The 25,980-nt window shown below is 37.7% G+C and overlaps 1 protein-coding gene across 21 annotated transcripts in view; it reads right to left on the bottom strand.

Annotated features, from left to right (window-relative positions):
- KMT2C (lysine methyltransferase 2C) overlaps nt 1–25,980 on the bottom strand; it is a 269,634-nt gene that overhangs the window by 89,998 nt on the left and 153,656 nt on the right. For 17 of the 21 annotated variants that reach the window (XM_059711413.1, XM_059711394.1, XM_059711398.1 and 14 more), the window contains 9 exons: nt 22,010–22,179; nt 21,414–21,568; nt 19,778–19,891; nt 18,426–18,503; nt 16,122–16,831; nt 7,675–7,794; nt 5,076–5,192; nt 2,770–2,871; nt 2,488–2,592 (listed from right to left, as the gene is read on the bottom strand). In XM_059711413.1, the coding sequence (XP_059567396.1) occupies nt 2,488–2,592; nt 2,770–2,871; nt 5,076–5,192; nt 7,675–7,794; nt 16,122–16,831; nt 18,426–18,503; nt 19,778–19,891; nt 21,414–21,568; nt 22,010–22,179 (1,671 nt within the window). The remainder of the gene's footprint in view (nt 1–2,487; nt 2,593–2,769; nt 2,872–5,075; nt 5,193–7,674; nt 7,795–16,121; nt 16,832–18,425; nt 18,504–19,777; nt 19,892–21,413; nt 21,569–22,009; nt 22,180–25,980) is intronic. The other 4 variants (XM_059711395.1, XM_059711415.1, XM_059711404.1 and 1 more) reach the window with 3 other exon arrangements.

Below are 25,980 nucleotides of genomic sequence, written 5' to 3'. Positions count from 1 at the left end.
TGGTTTCTGAGAAGAGTAGGACAAGTGAGGTGAGAACTATGATAATCTGCCTGTAGACATTTTCCAGGGTGCTGCCAAGGGAGGGAGAAACCCAGCAGAGTATGATGGTCTCAACAAGCTTAAGCACACAGGATGGAGCTCAGGGAGGCTGAGGCAGCTGCAGCCTGTGGGACAGAGGACTGGAAAGGAAGGAGCAGTCTACACAGCGTTTCCCTGAGGCCTTTCACTGAAGACATCTTTGAAGCCAAACAGAGCTCCACGACCAAGGCAACAGCTCCAGGGAATGTGTAAGTTGAACATTATCAGAGCCCACACAATGCTGGGAAACATGTGGAACTTAACTAGTCAGAGTGGTGAATTGGAGGGAGGAAAGGGTATGACCAAGTGGCAAGGAAGAATAAACTAGCGCTACCCCGGCCATCACAAAAGTGTCATCGGGGGAACCCCAGTGGGTCTGGGGGTCAGAACTATTTTCATAATTATTCTAAGACTTTGTCTTTTCCATGTTAATCCACTCAGTGATGTTTTACAGAGGCTGCATGATGTACACAACCGCATTACAATGACACCATCCAAGCTGTGCCTGTATAATTTTGTGTTTTAAAAAATTCCCAGTTAATTTCTAAAATAAAATATTCAATATTTATTATCCTCAGAAATAAAAACTCTATGGGGCCCTTGATATTTTTAAGATTGTTAATGGTTCTAAAACCAAAATGTTTATAAAGAAGCTTCAAAAGTTTTAAATTCATCCACAAATCACTGCCACAACAAAAACTCAATATTTTTTAAGAAAGAAAACCCAAATTCCCTACAATATACTATTTTAATTCACAATGTCCACATTCAATCAAAAATTACTAGATACTATAAAAGCAGGAGAATATCTACCAATGAGCAGAACAATTAGTTAATACAGTGAGAAATGCCAGGTAAATATGTACAAAGGCTTAAAGAAAAAAAATTTTAACTACAAAATAATCCTATCTAATAATGGACAAACATGGTAATTGACCATACCTTCACTACATCTCCCACTGGTTAGTCAGCGTGATATGCAAATTAACCACCAAAAAGATGGCAGCTAATTTGCATACTGCAGGCAGGGCGGTTCAGCGCCATCCCACCTGCCCCACTGCCATCCGGGCCTGCTATCTATGACCTGAGGCGGCAGGCATCCGTGTGCGACCTGACCCGGGGTGGCCGGGCGGGGCAGCAGCAATCTGCTGCCCCGCCCGGGGCGTCCCGTGTGTGAACTAACCTGGGGCGGCGCCCCAAACCCCAGATCAGCCCCGGGGAGGCGGGACAGGCACCGAGGGATCGGGCCTGCCATCTGCCACCCGGGGAGCAGGCCTAAGCCAGCAGGTGGTTATCTCCCGATGGGTCCCAGACTGTGAGACGGCACAAGTGGGGCTGAGGAACACCCCCCACCACCACCCCTCCCCCTCCAGTGCACACATTTTTGTGCACCGGGTCTCTAGTAAACTATAAAATGGAGCTGAGATTAAAGAATACAATTCTCTGAAAAATCCACTGGATGGGCTTTAGTGGATTACACACTTCCTAACAACGCTGAGTTTTGGGAAATATAGAAACTATACAAACTAAAGCACTCAGAGAAAAACTGGGGGGAAAAACAACAGTGTCAGTAATCTGGGGGAAATGTTATGCAATTTCACACACACCTGAAATTCCAGAAACAGGGGAAGGAAACATAAAAAAGTTTTTGAAGAAAAATGGCCAAGATTGACCATTAAAAACATTAACCTCCTGACCCAAGAAGCCTAACGGACACACTCTGTATATGCTTAGAGTGGAGAAGAGAGCATGTGGGGAGAGAGAGACCCAGGAGCACTAACACTTTACTAACTATTCTAGATGCTCTCAACTTTTATAATTAATAAGCAGAATGAATCAACTAAACCTCATGCCTTAGAAATAATAGTATAAAGCACATCTTAAAATAAATATTACTTTTTCAAGACAATAGCAGGATAATCACTACAATTCAAAGACAATAGATTTATAGAGTCAATTTCTTCAGGTAACACTTGAAAGGCAATACTGAAAGTATTTAAGTATTGGCCCATATGTACAATTATCCTGACAACATTTGATTAATTATAAGAATTGGAAGCAGCATACAGTGGGGCCTTGACTTACGAGTTTAATTCATTCCGTGACAGAGCTCGTAACTCAAATTACTCGTATGTCAAATCAAAAAGTGAACGAGTGAGACACGTGATGCTGGGCTGATGTTGTGGTGTTCACTGTGACATTCGCTGCGCCAACCAGTGGTGGGGTATCTGAAGCTGGCTCGTAACCTGAATTTTAGCTCGCAACTCAAAGCAAAAAATTGGCCGAAAGATGGCTCGTATCTCAAAAAACTCGTTAGTCAGGACACTCGTAAGTCAAGGCCCCACTATACTATCCAAATCAAATGTAACTGTATTTTTTGTTACGTCATTTAAATGTGAGCATATTTACCTTAATACTGACACAGTATGGATGGTAACACTGCCCACACTGAGAACAGGCCAGTAATCTTCCCTCTGCTCCTTGGCCAAAACTGCCACAAACTACGCACATATCCTGAAATTGAGAACATGTGAACATAAGAATGCACTAAAATTTTATAATTTTATAGTATGATTCTTAACTAGCACAGCTCTAGAGCTAGATATCAGATGGCTTCAGTGTACACAAGATAAAGAAGAAGTGGGCAAGGAGGATTCAGAAGTGGAAAACTAGAAATAGCTAAGTTCAAACCTGATGCAAAGTGAACTTGTCACTACTAGAAAACAGCACAACCGTATTGTGCATGGAGTTTTCTTCTTCATCCTTATTCGATGAAATATCAGCAGCAGACACCTAGAAAAAGCAAAAAAGATAAAATATCATGACCAAGTAGTGTTTATCCCAGGAACGCAAGATAGCTTTAGCACACAAAAATCCAATTGATGTAATTCAGCATATTAGCAAATAAGTCACAGGATTATTTGTAAAATTCAGAAAAGGCATTTGAAGAATCCAACATCTACTCAAAATTTTAAAAAAAAATCTCAACAAATTATGAATAGACAGTCACTTCTTCAAACTGATTTAGGATGTCTGTTAAGAAAAACAAAACAAAACTAGAGCTAACACCATATGTTATGACAAAAGATTAAATGCTAACTCCCCAAGATAAAAAACAAGGTTACCTGATTTCATCCCATCTACCCAACACTATATTAAAGGTAAGAGCAAATGTAATAAAGAATAAAAATGAAATGACATAAAACTTTATTTGCAGACATAATTGTGTATGCACAAAAATCTACAAATGAATTCTACAAATATGCAACTAGAAGCAATAAGGGAGTTTTAGTTAAAGTTGTAGGATACAAAATCAATATGCAAAAATGAATATTGTCTCCAGATAGTAACAACCACAATATGAAATTAAGACATTACCATTTACATTAGCATAAAAAATATGGAAGACTTCACATGAATCGAGAAATGGTGTGAGAAATCTGTATGTTAAAAACTAAATAACAGCACTGAAGAGAAATTAAAGACCTAAAAAAATGGAGAGATACACAAAGTACATCGTTAAAAAGCCAATTTCCCCCACACTGATCTGTTGTTTGAATGCAAACCCAACCAAGATCCCACCAGAATTATTTGTAGAAATTGACAAGCTAATTCTATAATTCATACAAAAATATGAAGGATTTAGACTGGTCAAAACAACTTTGAAAAAGTAGAATATTAGAAGACTAATGGTGTCTGATTTCAAGAGTAGTTATAAAGTAGAAGTGATCAAAACAGCCCAGTATTGGATTGCCTAAAGATAGAGAAAATTTAGAGATTCCAAAATTAGATTCACAAATATACAGATAACTAACTTTCACAAATGATACAAAGGCAATTCAGAAAATGGTACTAAAACAACTGGATATTCAGTATGCCAAAAAGTAAACTTTGATCCATACTCACACGAGCCATAAAAATTAACTCAAATTGGATCACCGATCTAAATGCAAAATCGAATACCACAAAACTGCTATAAGAGCCCTAACTGGTTGCTCAATGGATAGAGCGTCGGCCTGCGGACTGAAGGGTCCCAGGTTTGATTCCGGTCAAGGGCATGTACCTTGGTTGCGGGCACATCCCCAGTAGGGGGTGTGCAGGAGGCAACTGATCGATGTTTCTCTCTCATCGATGCTTCTAACTCCCTCTCCCTTCCTCTCTGTAAAAAATCAATAAAATGTATTTTTTAAAAACTGCTATAACACTGAATACATTTCTAACATTTCTCAGACACCAAAAGCACAATCCACAGAAGAAAATATATTGGACTTTGTCAAAATTAAAGCATCTGGTCTTCACAAGACATAGTTATGAAAAGAAATGAATTTGCATTCTTAAAACAGGACCAGAACCCATGTTTCTTTGCTCCTTCAGTAGTAAAATTAAACAATCCCACCTGACTCCTGAACTTAAAATGACAATTAGAATTTGAAAAACAGGATTTTAAGGGAATAGTTACTGCAGGAAATATTACCTGCCAAATAGTCATCGTTGTTTTTTTAAATATATATTTAACTAAAGCCTCATCAAGTGTCAACAAACAAATGTTTATCAACCTTAAAATGTCCAAGTAGTCATAAAATCCTCCACATTTTAGAGTCCGTACTAACCTGCAACATCTCTCATTTCTTCTGTAAACCATTTTATATAACACTGAGAACAGCTCCAACCAAAAACTTAAATGCCAACAGAATTTTTTCAAGTAAACAAGAATATGACAGGAGTTTTTGCCCTTTATTAAATAATAAAGAAAATATCCATTTGGATTTGGGAGGAGTGTTAGCATAGAAAGAACAGTGTCAAAAAAAGAAGGCAAGAAAAAAGAAGAAGGACTGGAAAGTAGAAAGCCTGACCAGAAGTGTTTAATCAAAAACCCAGTAAAATAACAATGTTAGCCTATTTATGTGACTCTTAACATCTACATAATTGCTATCCAAGAGATTACCATCATCAGTCGACGTGTTAAGGATTACAGCGAACAGAAAGGAGAGCCTTACCCCAGGTAGCACAACTGTCCCCATTCCACTTTTCAATTTGGACCTGCCTCTGCCGCCACGGCCGGACAGTCCGGCACCTCGAGGTCTCCGCTTTCCTGGAAACCCCGACCCACGGCCCTACACAACAGATAAGGAAAGGTCAGCATTCTGTACAAGCCCCAAAGAATTAGAAAAATTAAATGGGAGGCAAAAGATCTTATTAAATGTTACACATATAGTTTCTTCTTCTTTTTATTTTGATCAGATAAATATTGAGATATCAGGGTTGTTACTTGTGTCTTTTAACATATATTCTGCAACTTAAAAGCATAAACATAAAATACGTACAACCTCAGAGTCAAACTTCAGGTCTGTCGGTTACAAATGCCCTACACCTGCAAACCCTGGCCTTATTTTTCCATTGCCTAACCCTGCATTCCAGATGGCTAGAACATCCACAGCCCACCCAAGTATCTCCACGTGCAACACCTGTAATCAATATACAGGAAGTATAAGAAACTACTCTGGCTACCTGGTCTCTCAGTAATCATGGTAAGAGCTAACCTGCTAAAGACTTACTAGGACTATCTTACTTAGCATGTTTTACTCTCAACAATCTTATAAGGTCAGTCCTATTTTATTATCCCCATTTAAGAGACACAATGCACTGAGGGATGAAAGGTGCAATAACTTATCAAAAGCCACAGACCTAGCAAGTCTGGTTCTTAACCACTATTGTGAACTGCCACATTGCACGAAAGCTAATTTTTGCTAGTACACAATAGTATTTCTTCTAGCCATTAAAATTGTCAACTTCTCTTACTATTCAATAGTTGTCTGTATGGACTGAACATGAGTGCCTAATTCTACTATAGTATTTAGAGTGCAGTTTAGTTATAGGTAGGAAAATGGTGGAAGTATAAAAGGCTTGCTTTGAATCATCTAGATAATAATTACTTAAAACAGAAAAAAATTTATCTGAATTTTTTCCCAACACAAGAAAAAATTCTATGGGAAAACACGTTAAATTCCCAGATATTTTAACAAATAAATACTAGAATTATTTGTTGTGGTTTTCTTTTTCTTGTTTATACTCAGACTTATCTATTACGACCTCAAAAACCTAAAATTTACATATCCTTGTATGTATTTAAAATTATCCCTGGCTGGTGTGGCTCAATGGTTAAGCATCAACCTATGAACCAGGAGATCACACTTTAATTCCCTATCAGGGCACATGCCCGGTTTGCAGGCTCAATCCCCAGTAGGAGGCATACAGGAGGCAGCCAATCAATGATTCTCTCTCATCATTGATGTTTCTATTTCTCTCCCTGTCTTCCTCTCTCTGAAATCAATAAAAATATATTTTAAAAATATATTAAAATACTCAAGAAAATCCTTTGCTATTTTTTCCCTAACAAGTTAAATAGTATTTATATTCAACTGATCTCACTAATCACAGTTTGAAATGTTGCACTCATTACCCATTTAGCAGAACAGTTTCAAAGTCAATAATTAATGATTATATTGTGAGCATAAGACACATACATATGAACAAAAGGGGAGGAAGTAATCAATTTCTTCCTTCAGTTTTAATAAATCCTCCCAATTTTCAAATTGCCCCTCCTTGTCCTCTAAATCTCTGAGCTTCTTTGAACAAGGGGTAGTGTAGCGCTGACTTGGATAGTTTTTTCTTGTTCTTTTGTTAATAGGTATGAAACAATTTTTAAAACTTAAGTCAAAGATTAAATGAAGACTTAAATAATCTCACAATTTATTTTTCCCCAACATCCAATGACACCAGTGAAAATTGGTGGTATTTGCTTCAAAACTGTCAAACAAGTCATCTTTAAACACTTAAAAAAAATACTTATACTTTCAACACCTTGCATGATATCAGAATGAGTTAAAAAAAAATCTTCCAATGCTGACAGAAAATTACAAAGTGGAATCTACAACTCCTTTGAAATCTTTGATTCATCTAAATTAAACACCCTTATTCCAGAATTACATCAAATGTAGAAGATAAAGGAAAACTGTGTTCTTTAGTCAGTAAAATATTTCAACTTTTCAGATGATTAACAATTTTCAAATTAATTTTTTACTCTTCAAAATGCATCAGACTAAACTTACTTTAAGAACTAGGGAGTTACCCAATGACATGGAAAAGGCCCTATAATTTTGAGGTTAACACAGCCAATGAAATCTGCAACGACTCTGGTATTTCTTCTTCACTATTACATTAATAGCTTAGTGTAGTTTTTCTTTTGTAAGCAATGAAATTTTATGATATCACAAAAAATAACCAATAACTAATTACTTCATAGCCTCTGTGACAAGGATTTGACCCATACTGTTAATTACAACAATAAAAGGAAGAAACCATGGAAAAGGTATTAAAAATTTACACTTAAAGTGAGAGATGCAAAATTACAATTTAATTTCCTCCTAATTCATATTTTTAAGTGCAAACAGGTTGTCTCTTCATTATTAAAATTTTTAGGTTAAAGACGTGGCTCTGAAAGCTGAACTAGTTAGAAAAGAAAGGTTCAATTCTGAACTTCTACTCGGATAAGACCAGAAAGAAATGATACATGAATGTAAATGCAATTTTATTTACCACTTTGATGCTCCAAATGGCACTGCCAGGAAGCTGCCTGGGTTTAAAAATTTCCCGACCTTCTGAAATGTCTGGGGACCAGGAAGGTGGGCTCACTGTATTATGGGTACTCCAAGCCCCCTAGGATATGGCAGGTGAGAAAATAGATGTGTAAAACTCAGCAACATAAAAGGTCAAAGCCAGCAACTAAGGAATTTTAGAACAGCAAAAACAAATGCAGACGTGTGGAAATTTAGGACAAATTGCTTCAAGTTAGGGAAAAGAAGCTTATCACTTACAGTGACTTTATACTTAAATGTTTGCAGCTACAAATTACATTCAATATTTTATTCTGGTTGAAACATCAGCACAATGAAACATTAAAAATTAAGGTTTATATGAAATCAACACTGACTTATGCATTGCAATTATAACACCAAGTATAAATAAAAGGCAAACTCTAAAACTAGCACTATAAGAAACTATTTGGGGATTACTTTCTTCTAACAGTCACCTCACTGGAAAGGAGAATAGATAACCTTAAAGAATTCATATAACCCACTGCTATAACAACCCAACCAAGAGGCAAAAAAAGCAATCAAAAAATGCAATAAAAACATGAGCAATCAATAGACACATTCACTTTAAATTGTGGAAAGTTAGTTTGTAACCTTCAGATGCAAATACCATTATAATCCTCGCATCTAATTACTCTTCCTTCAATGACCATTCATTGTGGGTTTTGGTTTTTAGTTAAGGGACTATTATACTTAGATTACATCCTAGGGATTAAGTTGAAAACTGAAAATGTTAAAGCAATTGTCCTAAATTTGCAAATTAAAATGCCTAAAGTATCTGATTATTTATACAAGAAATAGTAACTTATTAGAATAGTTACAATAAAACTAAGACATTTTACTACCAAATAACTACATTCAGCAATAATCTGAACTAATATGATGAAAACGCTAAGCAGCATGAAGAAAAATGTTTACTCCACAAAAATAACACTTTAAAGAAAAACACAAAATAAATGTCAAACAATAAAGTACCTATTTTGAATTAGGTAATTCAACAATGCTTAAACTTTAGACAACACAGTACTTACCAGGTTTCTAGAATATTATCAAACTACCACATAGTAACCTATTAATCACATAAAAATACCACTGGGAATTTAAATAATCAACCAAAAAGAAGAGCTTGACTATCCTCTGTGGAGCAGATAGTTAATGGGAAAACAGTATTTAAGGAAAAACCACGGAGGAGACTGCACTTTTAATCAATCTACCTACCTCCCTTCAAGCTCAGCTAAAGGCTACACCGCTCTCACTCACTTCCCCACTATGAGTCTACTTCCTGCAGACCTGTCTTCTTTCCTGCTGGGTCCAGGTCTTTGGTAACCTGTTGTCACTGAAAGCCCTTTCTCTATGCTTATTTACTCAAACTCTCAACATCCACAGAGCTCTGTTGGGTCCGGAGCACCCCCTGTGAAATGGTTCCCTGCAGTCTGCTGCCAAACTTCGGCCTTCATCAGTTGCCAGGCAAGGTCTTCCTCCACCTGCCCTCCAAAGCCCCGCCTCTCCCAGGGCTGGAGCTGGACAAACTGCTCCTCACACAGTCTTATCCTGAATGGTCTTGTTGGCAACGAGGGCTGGAAACACCCTGATGGGTCTGTTGCCTCACAAGTTCACATGTTCTGAGAGAACTTCCCTCTTAGCATTTCCATTTTCTCACATGAAATGTCTCAAGTTTACCGTGTCTAAACTCTCTCCCTTCACCTGTCCCCTCTCAGACTCTAACCCCTTTTAGTAGTGGCTGGGAGTCATGAAAGAATTCTCTTCCCTACTCACTCTCCCCGCTGCCTCCTCAATCCTTTCTCCCACCACTCCTTCAATCCAAACCACTGGTAAATCTGGTTCATTTTAGCCTCCAGTCTCTTCTCTGATCATTCTGCTTCTCCGTCCCCCACTGCCTGTCCCAACCCCACTCCAAAAGGCCTCAACTTTTTTAGCCTCTTCTTTGCCTGCATCTCCTCAAGCCTTTATCCATGCAGCAGCCAGAAAGGCTTTTCAAAAATTCAAATCTGATCAAGCAAGTCACTACTGTTGTAAACCATTCAACAGTTCTCAGTGCACTTCAAACTCAACCTTGCCCACTGCCTCTCTCCAACCTCGGCGTGTAGCGCTGTCCTGCTGCCCACCCACCTCGGCCACCCAGGCTTCCCGGCTGTCCTTCAAACACGCCTCACTCTGCATGCAACAGAGCCCTGCTAACTCAGAACAATTCCAACTCTGATGGCTGCTTCTTCCGATTCCTCAGGTATGACCTCAATACTTGCTCATCAGCAAGGCCCTTCCTCAAATGAACCATCATTTCCCTTACCACACCTTTGTATCTTCTCACTGGTCACAATTTGGGCTCATATGTTGTATTGCTTCTAATTATTTAGTGGTAGAGAGTAGAGGCAAGAGATGTGTGAATTAGTTCTCAATAGTTCAACTGGTTTTTCTCTGAGGGTATCTGACTAATGTACATCGTAAATTCCTTTTGGTAGATTGTTTAGGTTATGTCAATAGGCAGTTCTTAAAACATATCATAAAAAGTTATACTTGATAATGTTAAATTATCCATCATAATTTAAAAGTTGCCTTTGATGCCAAAACTATTGTCATTCTAAAAAGCATTCATGTTTCATAAAATATGGACAAAATGAAGGGTTCTATGGATCAAGAATGTTTGGATGTCATTTCAGGGATGATTGGAAAACCACCCAACTGCTATGAAGAACTTATATAATAAAAGCTTGGGTAATTACATTATGAATTTTAATAAGTACGTTATAAGACATTGGAAGATAAATGGTGTGCAATTTTATAGGAACAGAAGAAAAATTACGATATACTTAGATATTTTGACAAAGGAGAAATTATCCTTAGACCTTAAAACTGAAATTTAGCTGTAATTATTAACTTTAGTTATAAATTATCCTTCAGATCTCAGCTTTGATCAAAAAGAACAGGCCAGAGGAAGTTAGTGTTCCCTGTCAACTGCAACATAGACTGCACTGTAGTTGCACTTGAATTTACACCAACTACACTTGTATTTAGTTGTTGCCATTGGCGTATAAAGCTTGATGAGAAGAGACTGTGCTCTTTCTGTTCACTGCTGTGTTAAACATTCTGTTTAGCATTTATTGAACATCTACTTTTTTCTCCTACTTATTACTTTTTGCATGCATAAATGCATCAATAAACACTGTAGTATGATATGAACCATACTAATTCACCCACCAGTTATAGCCTAGAATCTTGGATTTCCTCATCTATAAAAAAAATTAATGTATCCAATGCCCTGTTATTCTTTACAACATATCTACAAAATGAATTAAAATAAAAAGGGTTCAAACTGTAGACAGCAGGAGACTTTCCGCTGTAAAGAAAGCAAAATAGAACCAACTTGCTATTAAATCATATAGAATCTTCTAAAAAATACTACTTGGCAGAGATTGAATTGATTCCAACAATAATTATTGAATCCAAAACCTATTTAAAGTTGTATTAATCTTTCTGCTTTGAGGCCAATTTCTCAGGTAAATTTATCAACCTAGTAAAGTATACAGCTGCCACAAGGACTGTGGAGCAGGGAGATGGGGACAGCAATGGCAGGGGAGGATCGGCTATTATGGGCCACTTTCTGTTAGAAGTCTAACCCTGATATGATCAACACCATGATTAGAGCCTAATCTACTGAAATCAGTTTTAGGAGTGGCCACAGAGGGTTTGGTGTCTCCTGGGCAGACTTCACATCTCCAAATCCTAAAAGTCAACCTGGGGCTACCCTCTCCCAGCATGCTATGCAAAACCGTAACAAAACAGAACCAAGGAAGCATAAAAGGATGAGTCTGGCTTAGAGAAAGTGAAAATGATGGAGAGTAGAAAAGAAAACTAGTAGGAGAAACAGAAAACATAAGTATTTATAATGTCTTTTGGGTACATACATTGACTCATATATATTACAACCCCAGCAGCCAACACCTCAAAGCATTCTTTTCACAAACATAAGTTTCATATTCAAAACAGAGGTCGACATCAAACAAGAACTTTAGTCCTGACTTGAAGCATACCAGAAAAGCATAGAAACAGAATGTGAATTTGGCTGGTGCTAGCAATGCCTTTGTTTTGTTTTTATTGATTTTGAGAGAGGAAGAGATAGATAGAAACACCAATGATGAGAGAGAATCATCACTGATTCTCCTGCACACCCCCTATTGGGGATTGAGCCCGCAACTCGGGCATGTGCCCTGACTGGGAATCAAATCAGTGACCTCTTGGTTCCTGGGTCGACGCTCAAACACTGAGTCACACAGCTGGGCACTAGCAGTGGTTTTGGTAATGGCTTCAGAAATGTCATGATAGGCTTAAGGGCACTAAGAGGAAAGTCTGATGCTTCTAATTTGTATGTGTATTGGTTGACACCCCAAAGAGTTCAACATTTTTTAGGGTTAAAACTACATTTTAATTTCTCAATAGTTTAGAGTAGTGCTTCTTGGACTTCAGCCAGCATGGGTATCTTCGTAAAATACACATTTTCACTCAAGTTAAAGTGGCCTCTGAGAGTCTGCCAGGCGATGTTGATATTCCAGGTCTGAAGGTCACACTTTAAGAAGCAAGGGTTAAGTCTTCAATTTTCCTAGAAAACAGGCCTGGCCTGCAAGCCTTGAGTATTTCCTATCGCCTACCCTGCTGGCCCACAGTACCCTACAGTCTTCTCTACTCTAGCACACATCACACACAGTATAAAAGTCTGTTGCGTCGGCCTATGAACCAGGAATCATGTTCGATTCCCGGTCAGGGCACATGCCTGGGTTGCAGACTCGATCCCCAGTGTGGGACGTGCAGGAGGCAGCCAATCAATGATTCTCTCATCATTGATGTTTCTGTCACTCCCTCTCCCATCCTCTCTGAAATCAATATACATAAGGATATATATATTTATTTTTTTTCCAAAGAAACCTACTATCTATCTTATTTACTGAGAGCAGTGTTTGACTCGGTCAAAGCCCACAGTTTGTTTCATTTGTACAAGTCATTATTAGTCAATCTGACTGGTTGTAGGACCACTGCTCCAGCTACATTTAATATGTGATTATATCCTTCTCAAGTCTCCATTTTCACAGAACAGTTAACTGTAGCAATCCACTATTCAAGAAAGGAAACAGGCCCTAGTTGGTTTGGCTCAGTGGATAGAGCGTCGGCCTGCGGACTGAAGGGTCCCAGGTTAGAGGCCGGCCAAGGGCACATGCCTGGATTGTGGGCTCAAACCCCAGTAGGGGGCATGCAGGAGGCAGCCAGTCAATGATTCTCTCTCATCATTGATGTTTCTCTCTCTCTCTCCATCTCCCTTCCTCTCTGAAATCAATAAAGAAATATATTTTTAAAAAAGAAAAGAAAGGAAACAGGGCAGCACTACCATTTCTTGTGTATCAGGTGCTTTATATGTGTTTACGTTCAACTATAACAGCAACCATATGATGTAGTTTTACAGATGAAGCAACAAGACAATTCACAAGGTAACTTGTTTAGTGTCACAGACAATAATGGAAGAATAAGGGTTTGTATCCAAGCAACTGCACTATGGTAATATGCAAATTGACCCTAACAGCAGAACAACTGGAGGCAGCCAATTGATGATTCTCTCTCATCAATGATGTTTCTATCTCTCCCTCTCCCTTCCTCTCTGAAATCGATAAAAATATATATATATTTTTAAAAATAGTGAAAGCATAGCAAAATCTTTGGTTTATCAATTTTAAATTCGTTTAGTATTTCTTTTAATTTCATCAGTAATTCTGGAACTGAAATTTTCACATTTATTAAAATGCTTTGCTGTGCATTGTGCATTAAGGTAGCCACTAGTCATGAGGCTATGAAGCACTTCTAATGTAGTTAGTCTAAAACCAGAGCTAGAACACTGAACCTGAAAAGTGAATGGAAAATATCTCAATAATTTTTATGTAGATTAAATGCTAAAATATATTGGGTTAAATAAAAATTAAAGTTAACTCACCTGCTTCTTTTTATTGGGACTACTCAAAACACTGAAATTATACTACGGCTTGCATATTTCTATTGCACAGCACAGGCTTACCTAACTTCCACTGTAACTCCATCTCCAGAAAACACTTGTCATCTAAGCAATAACTGTCACATCAATTTACAACTTATAGATTTTCTTGGTATTTAATCAAAGAATTAATCGAATGTCTAAGTTTATTCTTGGAAAGGTTCATGTACTATTAGAAAATGGTTAAGGTAAATAAAGATTTGACCACTATGAGACAGAATTTTAACTGATGAAACACAATTCTCTGGTTAGGATGGTATTCACTATATTGGTCAAGACCACAGAACGAATGACATTTAACAAAATACGGAAATGACACTGATATTAACAGTAAAATTTTAAAAATATGGAAACCAAAGAATCTTGCTTATATCACAATAACTGCTATGACAATCCATCTCATTTTATAGCCAGTCTCCACTGCCAAGAATATGCAAAATAAGCACTAAATAAAATAAAAAATATAATACAGGAATGCCTGATATTAAAGAAATTCATGTGATAGAATAATGGATTTCCAATATAAGGCTGGATACATTCCTGTTCATGTAACATGATCCCAGTACCTAAGCAATGATTTAAAAAATGAAGTGCTACCTTGTTCTAGGCAAGGCATCTCTGCACAAGTTTGGCAGTGCATTAGAGAGCTAGAACTCATCAATGGAGGCTGTTTGCTGCCCAACTACAACCAATACAAGGGGGAGGTAAAACGGCCAACGAAACACTCATGAGATTAGCAGCGGATTATGAAGCAGTAGTGAGATAAATAGGAGGCAAGACACTACCAGACTAGGGGGTAAAAGAGGACACAGGAGAAGCAATAGCAAATATGGGGACATGGCTCATATAAATGGGATAAACCTAGAAACACACACACTTTTAGAACTTAAGTCAACAGAAAAATAATCCTAACGGTTTCTCAGTTGGAACAGAAGTTTCTAAATAGGAGAAATGCTGTATTTATTTATTTGTGAATAAAGAATGTAAAGAATTTATATTCTTAAAGAATGTAAATTATCTGGACCAAAATTAAATGTGAGAATCAAATTTCCATTGCTAAGATCTTTTCAGAGCCAAAACTATGTAATTACTATATATCTATTCAAGAAATAAAAAGGACAAGAAAAACAAACAAAAGAAAATGAAAACAAGAGAAGACTAAGGAGCAGGAAAACTGGTTTGAGAATAAAAATCTCTCCTGGTTTATAACTGTAACGTGCCGTATTTACAAAATAAAAATATATCTGGACTTTATTTAGAGGAGACTAATTCTCACATTAAAATAAAATACAATTTTGTTTTGCTACTGATCTTATAATTCCAAAATAAATGACCAAGATACTAATCCTATAAAAAGTCAAAATTTTCATTAATTTAAGTCATGAGACTTGAAAATTCAAATTATCATTTTGACTAAACACTTATGCACTATTTGATATCTGGCCGTTTTATAAAAACTTAAGTAGGATTTTGTAGAATAAATCAGTCTTAGATATGGCGTCTTCACTTAGCATGTAGTTTCGCTTAAGTGCCACTTAAAAAGAACTGGAACTTACCCTCTAGAGCAGTGGTTCTCAACCTGTGGGTCGCGACCCCTTGGGGGGGGGGAGGTTGAACGACCCTTTCACAGGGGTCGCCTAAGACCATCAGAAAACACATATATAATTACATACTGTTTTTGTGACTAATCACTATGCCTTAATTATGTTCAATTTGTAACAATGAAAATACATCCTGCATATCAGATATTTACATTACGATTCATAGCAATAGCAAAATTAGTTATGAAGTAGCAACAAAAATAATTTTATGGTTGGGGGTCACCACAACATGAGGAACTGTATTAAAGGGTCGCGGCATTAGGAAGGTTGAGAACCACTGCTCTAGAGGTAGAGCCCACATTACCAAAACAATTTCAGAAGGAGCTCCCTTCACTTCCTGAAAATCAATAAGACAATTCTAAGATTTTTCCATGAAACCACTGATGTAAGTCCTAAGTTGAAATGTCAGCTGCACTATACCCAAAACTTTACTGTTTCTTTTAAAGGGTTCTATTGTAACTGCAAACTAGAACTTTAAAAAATTTTAAGTGTTTTCTATTAGAAGCTGTAATCATATAGGTTACATTTATATATCACAAATGAGTTGAAATTCCAAATAAGATCACTTCAAGTTTACTGCTTCATTCACAGCATTTTTTTTTAAATGGCCCATATACCTAAGTTAACACTACATTAAGTTCAACCTGAAGGCAAAAAATATTGCCCTCCAAAGCCACACATACACCTTGTTTTACAGAAATGCTCCAACATGGTTTATCAACATCATTAAAATCACCCTACCTGTTTAGAACGGGGTCTACCGGGAGAAAACTTCCTTTTGGTAATAGCTGGTTTACCCATGCCAATTTTCGGAGTGACTGAAAAGTAAGTGGTTGGCAGGATGTTTCCAACAGAAGCACTGAGCGCTGAAGGGTAACGGTGCAGCAGGTCGTGGGAAGGCGAGTCCGAGGAACGAGGTGGAGAGGAAGACGCGTGGGCCTTGCTTATGTCCACGGCCGATGGAAATGGTAACTCCGTCTCAGGCGGGAACTTTATAGATTTGTCTTGGCATAAACCATCTTTCACACAACTCTCAACTGCAGGAGTCGTTTCAAAGTCCATGAAGGCAGTGGAAGATTCAGAACTAACTTTCTTTTCCATTTCTTCTTGTACCCTTTCTACAGCTAAGCGTTCCATAGGGCATACAGTACTTTCCTCACAGGAGGACACCAAGGTTTCTGGTGGAATGGTGACGGAGTCCAGGACTGAATTTGGAGGCCTGGACTCCTCAGTGGATGCCACCACCTGAGGTTCCTCTGACAACTGCAGCTCCTCTTGTGCAGTGGCCGGGTGTGCCAGGATGTTGACGTTTCCCGACACATCCATTTTGTTTTCATTTTGATTTTCATCACAAGTATGTATCACTTTAGAAGACATTTCCACTTTTTCATTATCAACTGCATGAGAAATCCGATTTTCCAATTCAGGATGCATTTTATCTTGAGATGATTCTACAAAAGTTGAAATATTTGTTATGTTAATGTACATATGAATTTTTAAATTTCTAACTAGGAGTAGTTGTAAGACATGAATGACTTATATGTCTGTAGCTTTGTGGCTTAAAAATAATAGGTTTGGGCAGATTAATCGCAGATCAGACCAGAAAACCTACAAAATTATCACATAAAATAGGATCCCCAAGGTGTAAAGTATTTCTGGTAAGAATATTAAAACAGAATTTCTATAACATGTATAGGTGTTTTATAAATTGAGCACTTACAAAACTATTTAAAACTTTGTAGGTGAAGTTATACTCATTTAACAACTAGGAAATGAAGTTCAGTGATGTTATGTAAGGTCTCCAAGTTAAAGTGAAGACTACTAGTCCAGAATATAAGGCTATTCTGCAACAGCAGGCACCCAGATGTAAACAAAGCTCTGTAGACTCAAATGTGTAATGACCACAGACAGAAAAGATTTTGCTCAGCTGTACCTGCTAACCTACTCAAGGCATGTGTTATATATCAGAAATATTTGTAGTTGTTGACTAGTAAATTTTAAATCAGGGGACTAGTGTGTTGGACCATTAACCCAATCTTACTGAACAGTAACTTCAGTGGTCCAATCGACACGAGCCCTAACTGCCCTATCAAGCAAGACCACCGACTTAGTAAAAAGCACTTAGTATTTCAAATACCATCATGGTAATTTCTAAGTTACATTAACAAACACACTAATTCCTCCTTTATGATTTACCATGGTGACTGAAATTTATCTACATCCTTGTATCAAAATGAAATCTCACTTCTCATTTCCACTTTATTGGAAGACTATAGTTGAGGATAAAGAAAAAACATCAAATAAATCTGATTGTACCTTTTTTAAAGTTATTTTTAATACATTTTTATTGATTTAGAGCAGAAGAGGGAGAGAGGGACAGAAATATCAATGAGAGAGAATCACTGATTGGCTGCCTCCTGCACGCACCCCATTGTGGATCAAGCCCACAACCTGGGCATATGCCCTTGACCAGAATCAAACCCAGGACCCTTCAGTCCGCAGGCCAATGGGACTGAGCAAAACCAGCCAGGACTGTACCTAGTATTTTTAAACACAAAAATCCTTCAAAAATACTTAATACAAAATTAAACACACATGAAAAGTAAATGCTTAAGGGTTTAAAACCAAAAGTACCATTATTTGAGTGACTCAAATGAAAAAACCTTATCGTAATGCTATAGGAAGCCTAAGTCATATGCTAACAGAAGACCAACAGCCTCAAGTCACACTGGCAAAGAGGAACCTATGTAACACATGTAGAGACCACAAATATATTCCTTCTGTTCTATGCTAGGAAGTATTAAGATAGAAATATAAACACACAGTTCAATTATAGTCACCTAGTTTAATACAATGATTTTAACTTGCCTAAATAATGAACACTTGATTTAGCAATTCTTTTTAGAGAATGTAAGCAGTAGTAAATAATTATTTGGGATGATTAATTTTGAAAGGCAATCGACAATGACCAATCTGTATAGAAACCATACAGGCATGGTTATGGTTGTAATGGGAGCAAACAGACCATAGGAACATGCCACTTACCAGAAGTGAGAAGCCCCTGTGTGTCCAGACCTTCTGGCAGATTGCTCTTCTGCTGTTCTCCAGCATGGATCAGAACTGCTGGGAATAACACATGCGTGGAATCTCTAGCAAGGAGTCAAATTTCCCAAACCCTGCTCTTTCCAAGTAACTTAACATTTTTATCCTATTGTCAAAGGCCAATTTCCAATATAAGCACAGAACACCATGCTACTATTTCTTAGTAAGCAGGGTGTAAAGATGGGTATGAAAAAGAATGAGGATTCTGAATACGCACTATGAGACTTATTGTTATAGATAGCCTTTTGTCTTACTTTTTTTACGTTACATACCTTTTAATAAGTTGTTAAATATAAAGTTAATCTCAGAAAAATCTCAATAATTATATTCAATCTATAAAATACACAATTTTACATAAACTACCACAAACTATCAAATGAGCCCAAGATTTAAGTTTAAGAAGTAGTTTATCCCTCAACCTGGTCTCTCATTAATTTCAGATCCTCAAGTGCAGTAATATTATCAATTTCGAAAAAAGCTTAATTGAAATAACTAAAACAACCCTCAACAGGATTGCTAAGATGACCTCAAATAAATTTTTCATTATCTCAGCATGGAATATCTCACAATCAGGAATGGCTCTAGTTAGTAATTAACAAGTATAACTCAGAAGTAGAAAATAACAAATTTACTTTTTTGGATTTTTTTTTACAAAGTAGAGGCCTGATGCACAAAATTCGTGCAAGGGGCTCACCCCTCCCCCACCTCGTGGCTTCGTCCAGAAGGTCCTCAGGAAGGACTTCCGGTCTAATTAGCATATTACACTTTTATTATTATAGATCACTTTTTTTAAAAAAAATATATTTTATTGATTTTTTACAGAGAGGAAGGGAGAGAGATAGAGAGTCAGAAACATCGATGGGAGAGAACCATCGATCAGCTGCCTCCTGCACACCCCCCACTGGGGATGTGCCCGCAACCCAGGCACATGCCCTTGACCGGAATCGAACCTGGGACCTTTCAGTCTGCAGGCCGACGCTCTATCCACTGAGCCAAACCGGTTTCGGCTATAGATCACTTTTTAATGAAAATCAATTGATCCCTAAACAAATAATTTATTTGTGATTAAGTCTAGGTTACAACTCAACTACAAATATATCCGTATCCTTTCCCCTATTGATTTCTGTCTAAGGTTATTTTACTAAAAGCTCCTCTCTAAACAGTTTCCTAAGCAGTATGTATATCTTGGCTAACTTTTATTTAGGATACTAAAATTTCAGCAGACATTCACATATTCACCGTACCCACATTTTCTCCAGAAAACAGGCTCTATTCATTACGGAAAACACTCTTACCATCTGGAACAATTCCAGATGTAGACTCTTGGCCACGGGCGTCTTTAGTAACTGCTTGCTCGAGAAACACCACAGGGTCTTCAGAGCCTTCCACTTCCATTTCATTGTTATAATCTGTAACAGAAATGTATTTAATCTTTAGCTCAGAATGACTTTTCCTGGTTTTGTTTTTGTTCTGTTGTTGTTGTTGTTAACTAAGTCAACAGTTACTATGTTGCTTTAGTGAGGGTAAATTATCACCAAAAATATCATAAACTCTTCTTCATATTTTACTATTTTGAACCCAACAAATATTTACATATTTTAAAACATGGAAAGTAGCCCGGCCAGCATGGCTCAGTGGCTGAGCATCAACCTATGAACCAGGAAGACACAGTTCAATTCCTGGTCAGTGCATATGCCCGAGCTGCAGGCTTGATCCCCAGTTTTGGGGCATGCAAGAGGCAGCCAATCAATGATTCTCTCTCATCATTGATGTTTCTATATCTCTCTCCCTCTTCCTTCTCTCTGAAATCAATAAAAAATATTTTGAAAAAAAATAAATAATAAATAAAATAAAAATATGGATAGCATAATGAATTAAGAGGTAACTGGTACCCAGCCAGTGTGGCTCAGTGGTTGAGCATCGAGCCATGAACCAAGAGGCCAAGGTTCAATTCCGGTCAGGGCACATGCCTGGGTTGTGGGCTCAATCCCCAGTAGGGGGTGTGTATGAGGCAGCCAATCAATAATTCTTTCTCATTTTTATTCCTCTCTCCCTCTCCCTTCCTCTCTCTGAAATCAACAAAGAAAAAAAAAAGTAACTGACATTTTATTATTTTAAAAGGATATTCCACAACTGTATACTGATGCATACAGGAATGAGTAATTAAGATGCATCTATTAATCCCTTTGCAGATAATAACACAGAGACTTTTATAGAGGTTGTCACGCATACTGATGAAAATGAAAAACAATGGCAAGAAGGTCTGTTTCTTCACCATCTAAGAATCTTGTAATCATATTTATAGCTAACAGTACACTACTAAAATACCTGAGCAAAATTTGGGACTCTAGAAGTGAAAATTAACATATAAGAACAAAATTATAGCCGAGACCAGTTTGGCTCAGTGGATAGAGCGTCGGCCTGCAGACTGAAAGGTCCCGGGTTCGATTCCAGTCAAGGGCATGTACCAGGGTTGCGGACACATCCCCAGTAGGAGATGTGCAGGAGGCAGCTGATCGATGTTTCTCTCTCATCGATGTTTCTAACTCTCTATCTCTCTCCCTTCCTCTCTGTAAAAAATCAATAAAATATTTATTTTTTTAAAAAAAGAACAAAATTATAAAACTAAAACTTGTTTAGAGTGAAATAACCCAGATTTTGAAGCGCAAATTAAGTCCTATTATCAAACCTGGAGGAACCTGCACTGTTGGCTCAAAGAATATGCTTGGAGTAAAGCACAACAGTCCTGGATTTGAACATCCGGAGAACAGTTGTGAGAAGCTAGATGAGATGTCAGCCATCAGACGCAGGTATCAGGGTCACGTGTGTATTTAAAGGCTGAGAAATTAAGAATAAGATGGGACCTGGCACACAGAAGTCACCCATTATCACTAAAGCAGTATACTGGTGGTTGGCTGGGCCCAAGTGTACCTGCAGTGATGTCGGCCATCTCCACACCATCACCTGGCTGCAGCGCATCCATCTCGGCTGCTGCTAAGTGTTTGCAGTATGTGCAGATATACTCTTCTCTGAACTGAGAGTCCAGTTCCTGATCCGCTGGTTTGTCACATTCTAAGTGAATCCACCTGCAGTGATAAATATTTTTAGATAAAATGTTCTAGTTCATAACGTAGGGCAAAGAGAAGCAATTGCTGAAAAACTGGGCAAAGGAGAGGTTGAGGATGAGAGAGAGAGGTTATAGGGGTTGGCAACTGGGGAAGGACCTATTTAAGGAATGGGCGTTTCTGCATGTCATGAGAGATGCTGACATACTTTTACTTCCATATTGTCAAACTATTTCCTCTTCAGTTCCCCCTCTTAATGCTCATTTCTGGTCTTGTCTTATCTTTTGCCCATTCAGTTCCTTACGCCTTTCAGATTCATGAAAATGTGACTTAACTTCACCTACAGCAGCACTCAGTACTAAAAGGAACATTAGAGTGAGAAAGCTCAGAGCACAGATACATGGCAGAGGACGATCACACAGAGGAACTAACACAACACTTCAATGGCAAATGTCTTCTTACCTTTTGCACATATTACAGTGAAGCATGTCTTTCTGCAGTTCTGGGTTGTAGCACTTCCCGCAGAAAGGACACAAGTTGTCCTGCTGCTGGTAACAACTGTCACACACCAGGCAATTGTGGTGCCACTGAGAGCTAGACCGTGTGCCACACTCTACACATATTCTGCAATTCTAAACGCCAGGAGAAATGAAAACAAAACCAGGGTGTTAAGCATATGTATTACAGCCTTGTATAAACCATTTGGAACTCAATGAAACATTCATAGATTATACATTAAGCTTTCATTTTCATGATGCTAATTTAGGGAATATATTTTTGAAAAAGCAATTTGTTTTGAGCCTCTGATAAGACATCACTCAATTTGAGCTAAAACCTCTAAGAAAATATAAATAGGGGATGGAGACATTCAAGTAAACATAAATAAGAAGGGGGGAAAGCCCAAGAGCTACTCCAACTTCAAAAAAAAAAAAAATGGAGGATATTCCAGACTCAGGAAGTAGCTTATGTGGAATACGTCTGCTAAACCCTCATTGCAGAATGCAAATTGGTGCTGCTAGGGTGCTCCATTTGCTATGGGTAGCTTAGACACCAAAAACAAGGATTCACACTAAAGAAGTATCACCACCCATTCCAAATGACTTGGTGTCTAAAATTGTGAAAATAATCACTCTGCATCAAAATCCAACTATGGCTTCTCATATTTTCTGAACAGAATGGCACTATTCTTTTCAAAATAGAGCTTTTTACCAAGTGCCAGGCCTGCGAAGGCCAGCCCAAACCCTCCTTTGTGCCTGTGAGTTAGTCTGCCTTACAGCCCTGGGCGCAAGACTGCGGGGCTCTCATTACCTACCGTGGCTTTCTGATCTAAAACACCAACAAAAGGAGCTGTATCTTTTTGAGCTGCTGGGTTGACATGAAAAAACTTGCTCACCAAAAAAGAGAAACTAGCATGAGCCATAAATCTGCTGAAGTCTTACAGGTATCATATGAATGCACTAATATTAATGCAAAAATCCTGAATAATATTACATATAGACTCCAGTGGCAAACAGGAAAATAATAAGCCACATCCTAGTGGATTTTATGCAAGGATGGTTAAATACAAGGACGGTTAAATATTAGAAATCCGCCCAGCAGGTGTGGCTCAAGTTTGTTGAGCATCATCCCACGCACCAAGAGGTCGCCAGTTGATTCCACTAAGGGCACATGCCCAGGTTGTGGGCTCAAACCCTGGTAGGTGGCATGCTGGAGGCAGCCAACTGATGTTTCTCACATCAGTGTTTCTGTCTGTCTCTCTCCTTCTCCCTTCCTATCTCTCTCTCTTAAAAAACAAAATCAATAAGAGCATATTTTTTAAAAAGAAAATCTATTAATAAAATTTAACATATTCTTAGGTCTGAGAATAATTTCAATAGATTCTGAAAAGCCTTTGGAAAAAAATCAAAACCCATTCCTAATTTAAAGAACTCTTAAGAAAATAAAAGTGGGTGGGTATTTCCTTAATGTGATAAACATACATACATCAACTCTAAAGCCAGCATTTTATTTAACTGGGGAACCCTAGAGGTATTCCCACTGAAGCAAGGATGTGTACTCGATTCACTACTATTTAACATGATTCTGAACTCAATGTAAACATTGAAACAAAACCAAGGTAGAGTAATAAGAAGAAACAAAACAGTATTGTAGATGTCAAGATAATATATTTGAAAATCCTAGAGAACTGATCATAAATTCAATATAAAAGAAGTTAAGAAAGTAGCATGATATAAAACAAGCAATGATAAATCAAAAGAATATACACACAAATAATAACCAGTTAAAAGGTATAATAAATGAGAAAAATCTCACTTATAACAGCAACAAAATGGAAAGAATACTTAAGAATGAACCTATACAAAGAGAATTACAAGCGCTATTAGAGGACGCCTAACTAGATCTGCACAAACACAAAGACATACCTGTTCATGGTTAGGATGTCTTATCATCAAGATGTCATTTCTCCCCTAACTCAATTAAAAATTTTAAAGTGATCCCAATAAAAACATATGATGTTTTTTATGTAGTTAGGTAAGTTGATACAGAGTTCATAAGGAAAAGTAAACAAAAGAACAGCCCGGAAATACATGAAATTAAAAGGTTCTGAAAGGGGACGATACTTCCACACACTGCAGAGCCTCTAGACTTGAAACAGGATGGTAACAGAAAGATCCATGGAACAGACTAGCAATTCCAAAAATAAACCCCAACCCAATCTAGAACTCTAATCTGGAATCTCAAAGTGGATGGGGCAAAGAGAGTCTTTTAATGTCTGGTTTGTGGGCAACTGGATAGCCAACTAGAAAATGATACTTCAAATCATACACAAGCAGCAACTCACTAGAGCTAAAAGTAAAAAATAAAGTGATGCAGAAACTGGAAGAAAATACGAACTCTTCACCCTAGCTGGTTGTTCAGTGGTTAGAGCGTTGGCCCACAAACTAAAGGGTCTCGGCTTCAATTCTGGTCAAGGGAACGTACCCTGATTGCAGGCTCAATCCCTGGCTCCAGTCACAGCATGTGTGGGAGGCAACCAATAGATGTGTCTCTCTCACACTGATGTCTCTCTCTCTCTCTCTCTATCTCCCTCCCTCCCTTCTACTCTCTCTAAAAATCAATGGGAAAAATATCCTCAGTGAGGATTCCTCGGTGAGAATTAACAACAAAAAAAGAACTCTTCTATAACCTCAGTGTAAGGAAGGATGATTCTAACTCAAAAAATCCAGAAGTAATAGAAAATGATAAATCTGGCTATATTGTGTGGCAAAAACATAACATTAGCAAAGTGAAAAGGGAAATTAACTAACTGGAAGGAAATATTTGCACCATATAACACAAATAAAGGCCTTATATCCCCAAAATACAAAGAACACTTAAATTGGGGGGTGGGGGGGGAGGGTAAAAAAAAATCACAATCTTCAAGGATAATAGGCAACACTCATATAGGAGAAGGTAAAAATTACCCTTACGCACATAAAAAAGTTATCAACTTCACTCAAAAGAGAAATGAAAATTAAACTACATTGAGATACCATTTTTCACCGTAAAATGGGCAAAAATTCAAAAGCTGAACACGATACTCTGTTGGCCAGGCTATAGAAAAAGTTGTTCTTTCACACATTACTTTCCTGGTGGTAATGTGAACTGCCATTAGCCCCTGGGGAAGGAATTTGACACTATCTCTGTCAATTTCTTGAGCATTCACCCGAGTCAGTAATTCCACTTCCAGGAATTTGTCTAGAAATCTTCTCTCAAAAATTCAAAAAACCTTAAACATAAAGTTACTGCCTTCAGAACCATTTGTTATGTAAATATGGAAAACTACCTAATATCCAAGCATAGCCCATTGGTTGAATAAACTATGGTGCAGATAAGAAAGTGGGGGAGGGGAAGGGAGAGGAAAAGGAAGAGGGAAATCAACTGATATGAAGTGATATGCAGACTCTTTTTAAGTGAAAAAAGCAACATGCAAAAGAGCACATATAATATGCTACCTTCGGTATAAAGGGAAAATAATATATCTGCTATCATTATAAAATAATACAGGAAGGACAAATCAGGAAGCAAGCTAGTAAATGTGGTGGAAGTGGTTCAGGAGGAAGTAACAATTCTGAGTAGAACTTTTGAAGGCATGCTAGTATTCTATATACTTTTAAAAATGGAAATCATAAGAAAAGGGGAATAAACTCTATCACTGAAAGCGAACTGAAGTTTCTTTGTTGCAGTGAGGAACTGAGTAAATGTGTGGGTGGGACCCAGATTCTTACTACAGAAGAACAGACATGCAAGAATGGGAGAAGGCAAAAACCTCAGTAGGAAGGATTGGCGTTGGAGTTATTGGAGTACATCCATTATCTATAGATTATGTGAGTATAAAGTTATGTTTATGTGTGTACATGTATTTGTACATATGTATGTGAAGTGCCCACATG

The sequence above is a fragment of the Myotis daubentonii genome, chromosome 10 (genome assembly GCF_963259705.1).
Source record: "Myotis daubentonii chromosome 10, mMyoDau2.1, whole genome shotgun sequence".
Classification (NCBI taxonomy): Eukaryota; Metazoa; Chordata; class Mammalia; order Chiroptera; family Vespertilionidae; genus Myotis; species Myotis daubentonii.
This window is presented reverse-complemented; position numbering and strand designations above follow the sequence as displayed.